Source organism: Ciona intestinalis, unplaced genomic scaffold (assembly GCF_000224145.3).
Source record: "Ciona intestinalis unplaced genomic scaffold, KH HT000088.2, whole genome shotgun sequence".
NCBI lineage: Eukaryota > Metazoa > Chordata > Ascidiacea > Phlebobranchia > Cionidae > Ciona > Ciona intestinalis.
The window spans coordinates 16,528-20,762 of NW_004190410.2; the positions used below are offsets into that span (position 1 = coordinate 16,528).

The 4,235-nt window shown below is 36.1% G+C and overlaps 1 protein-coding gene across 1 annotated transcript in view; it reads left to right on the forward strand.

The window, feature by feature from the left end:
- LOC100182413 (probable acyl-CoA dehydrogenase 6) overlaps positions 1–2,454 on the forward strand; it is a gene marked incomplete in the record, with an annotated part of 4,172 nt that extends 1,718 nt beyond the window's left edge. Inside the window, 6 exon segments of the mRNA XM_009863080.3 lie at positions 177–256; positions 628–774; positions 1,174–1,288; positions 1,518–1,679; positions 1,764–1,914; positions 2,213–2,454. Of these exon segments, the coding sequence (XP_009861382.1) occupies positions 177–256; positions 628–774; positions 1,174–1,288; positions 1,518–1,679; positions 1,764–1,914; positions 2,213–2,306 (749 nt within the window).
- Positions 2,455–4,235: the final 1,781 nt, after the last annotated feature.

Consider the following 4,235-nt stretch of genomic DNA (forward strand, 5'->3'; position numbering starts at 1 on the left):
CACCACCCCTTGCACCTTATACACCACCCCTTGCAACTTATACACCACCCCTTGCAACTTATACACCACCCCTTGCAACTTATACACCCCCCTTGCAACTTATACACCACCCCTTGCAACTTATACACCACCCCTTGCAACTTATACACCACCCCTTGCAACTTATACACACCCAGGTGTTACAACCACTGCCAAGTCCGACGGCGATGATTTCGTCATCAATGGAGGGAAGATGTGGACAACTAATGGATCACAGGTGTGGTTGTGATGTCATAATCAACAACACAGGTGTGGTTGTGATGTCATAATCATAATTGTTCCAACATACAACCTCATCTGCGGCAAACCCGCACGACATATGCTGTTACTTGTTCATAAATTGTTGTTAATTGGTGAAAGTTCCGTAGCACATAGTTTGAAAAATATGGTTTAAATTAAGAATTGAGAAATGTATTTGACAACGAACGATAAGATTATTAATAATTAAAGAAAGTTTTGCGACATGTAAAACCCTGATCTAACTTTCTTCATGATTATCATCATTGGTCCATTACCCTGCGTACCACCCTGCGTACCACCCTGTGTACCGCCCTGTGTACCGCCCTGTGTACCGCCTATTCAATGCAGGCAGATTGGATGTGTTGTCTTGCAAACACCGGGCAAGGTTCGATCCACGAAAATAAATCACTCATTTGCGTACCTATGGATACACCAGGTGTCACTGTTGCGAGGAAAATCGATAAAATTGGAATGCACTCGTCTGATACCGTTCAGGTGAGTGCCATAGAAATAATATATTGTGAGTGGCATAGAAATAATATAATGTGAGTGGCATAGAAATAATATAAACAGCAAACTTTGGTCCTCCAGAGTTAGAATTATTTTTTGTCACCAGTTTGCAGCTTAATTACGTATTACTTCAACCTTGTAGAAACTAAAATATAAAACAGCCAAATACCCCCTTGCTTGACTGCAGTGCACGTACCAAAGGTATTCCAATGATCAGTTGTTACTTTGAACTCCAACCAACAGGTTTTATTTTAATTTTTTTCTATAGATGTGTTTAACAACCATCGTTTTGCTTCTAATTCCCTTCTCTTTGTTGTTTCAATTAATGTGATCGTTATTATATTTGAAGCGATAAATAATTTTTTTATTATTTATATGGCCCAGGTATTCCTTGAAGACGTGCGAGTCCCGAAGTCGTTCATGATCGGGGAGGAAGGAAGAGGGTTCACATACCAGATGCTGCAGTTCCAGGAGGAACGAATGTTTGCTGCCGCTGCTGGTAGGGGGGAGGGGGGGGGTCCGGCCAATAAATACAATTAAAATATACTTTCATTGCTTCCATGAACCCCGGCCTTATACGCATCATGTTATTTAAATGTTTAGCAAAATCTGGGGTAACATTGTTAAAATTAAAAATGTTTTAACTTAAAACTTGGCTGTTACACGTTGTCACCCCATGCACCCCTAATATTACACCTATAAATTAACATTTAAACATTTCTTCCCAGCTTTGAAACCACTTGAAACAGCCATCAATGAAACGATCGCTTACACGAAGCAACGTAAGATATTTGGACGAACCATCCTCGATAACCAAGTTGTTCATTTTCGACTCGCTGAACTTCAAACCGAGGTTGAAGCGCTGAGGTCGATGCTGTATAGAACTGTAGGTTAGTGATGTCATAGTAGGGTGATGATGTCATAATAGGGTTGATGATGTCATACCACCATGTTAACATGACATATATACGCAGGTTTATATTTGAAAGGACACGATGTAACCAACCTTGCCTCGATGTGTAAGTTAAAGACGGGACGGTTGGCTCGTGAAACAACGGACGCTTGTTTGCAATATTGGGGGGGTATGGGGTTCACTAAGGAATCCATAATATCAAGATACTACAGGTGATAATATATTAAACATTATCCACCAGTGATGTTTATGGTTGCATAATGTTAGTGGTTGGTAATTAACACTGGTTGTTGCTTTTATTGTGCAAGAAAAGAAGAAAATCAACTCTATGAATGAATTGAACGACTTACTCTAAATTTTTAGCGCTTGCATCTTAAGTAGAAGATACTGGGTTCAATGCTCGTTGCTGCCACCATTGTTGGTGTTTACTTAGCCAATACTCCAACCCAGTGGTCACCAATGGTTTACACATTGTCACAGTAACATTAATAATGAAAGTTTATATTCCAGGGATTTCCGATTAGTATCGATTGGTGGTGGAGCAGATGAAGTGATGCTTTCTATTATATGCAAATATATGGGCACTTTACCAAAACATAGATAATTATGGTTATTTAATTGTTTTATTAATTCTTTCAACAATTCCTCATATATTGAAGTTTTCTTTATTGTGACGTCACATTTCATGTATTATGGAATATTTTGTTTAAAATTTGTGTTTTTTAATCGCGTTTAAAATATATCCATATCAAAAACAATTCATGATTTATATCAAATGTTTAAAAGACTACAATCATGTTTTGCATTTCGCCAAAAACATAGTTTAAAAAAAGATATATATGTGTATGCTTATAGTCAGAGCCATAAAAATACTGAGTAGACCAACTCATTGTTACATAAAACACAAATTGAACGGCAATTTGGGTCCAAAATAACACAGTTGGTATAGGGAAAATGTCTGTTTTTTCCGTAAATTGACGAAAAACTTGGGCCTAACAAATTTAAAGGTTAAAAAACGTAAAATTCTTGTTTTATTTGTTTTTTGTATCATAAAAATAGAAATAAAAGCGGTTGATTTGTGACATTTTAGTCATTTAATGCGGCTAAATTTATTTTTTTTTCCAAAAAATGTTTGGTAAGGTAAAAAAAAGCTGCTTTACACCTTACCACAAAAGGAAAACAGAAGCAAAACCTAACAAGTTCGTTTAAACCCGTTGCCAAAGTCACTACTACTAGGAGAGAGCATGATACACTCTCTCTCTTTCACGACTCGTTTCCGTTTACCATTGTACTCAATGGAGTCGAGGGCGTTTAATGTAGTTTTTCTTCGTTTTTTTGACTTAATTTAAGTTTATAGGGAAAAATAACTATTTCTATATAGTTTCTTTCAAAAACTACCCTAACTATTCCAGTTTTTTAGGCCAGTTTAGTTTTTGAAGGTTAACGCTTACACTTCAGCGCTTGTTTAGGAAAATAAATTATTTTATAAATTTAATTAAAAACGTTCAAACAAATAACGGTTTGTTAGAAATATATATATGTTTGGAAATAGTTATTTTCCCCTTTAAACTTAAATTAAGTCAAAAACCGAAGAAAAACTACATACAAGAGATCACAGATCTAATGAATAAACACGTTTTAAACTAATTAGCATAAGATAGTGGAGTCGGTGAAGATGGGACACCTGTAACACATATTATCCAAATATCCTGATCGTGTTTTAAACAATTAACAACGGTCTGTGGAAGTCGTGAAGATACGGTTTTATAATTCATTAAATGTTCTTTGTTTACTACCAAATGAAAAGAGAAAACAAAATGAAAAGGTGTTCCATCTACCCCCACCCTGCTATATTAGTTAATCCTTTTACTACAACGGTCGACTGGGCTCGATCAAAAACAAATCTGAAGTAACCAACAAAACGGGTTCTAGTCGCCATTGGTGACTGTGGAGCAGTCGTAGGCAGAATGTATTTATACATGTATTAACTAATGAAACTTATGACGTATGAGGATTGAGTGATTGGTTTATATGTGTATATGCGCTTTGTACAACTCCTGTACCATGTGTTTATTGTAAACTTACACTAGTTAACGTTGTCGTCGCCTAAAAACGTTTGTTTTCATGAATTTTGACAAACTGTAATCACGCAGTAATTAGGTAATGTTAGAAGTTAATATTAATCATATAATGTTGAATTAAAAATAATGTTTCAATTACGATAAATGATAAAACGGTATAAGAGTAGTGCATTTAATGCGTCCCCACTTAAATGCTAATAGTTTGATACAGTCGTGAATCGTTGTGTGGATTTCTTATCTTCTATAACACGTCGTTCCCCGCCAAACTCCAGACAGTGTTTCCGCTATGAAATGAATGAATGTAACTTACTTTATCCTCGCGTGGCCGGAAAACGACAGTCGTTATCACACGGGTTTAACACCTCGTGCCCGATTAGAGTTACCAAGTATGTTACTTTGTGGGTGATTATTTTCTTTGGGAATTTTTTTTTCTATGTATGGCTGGATAATTA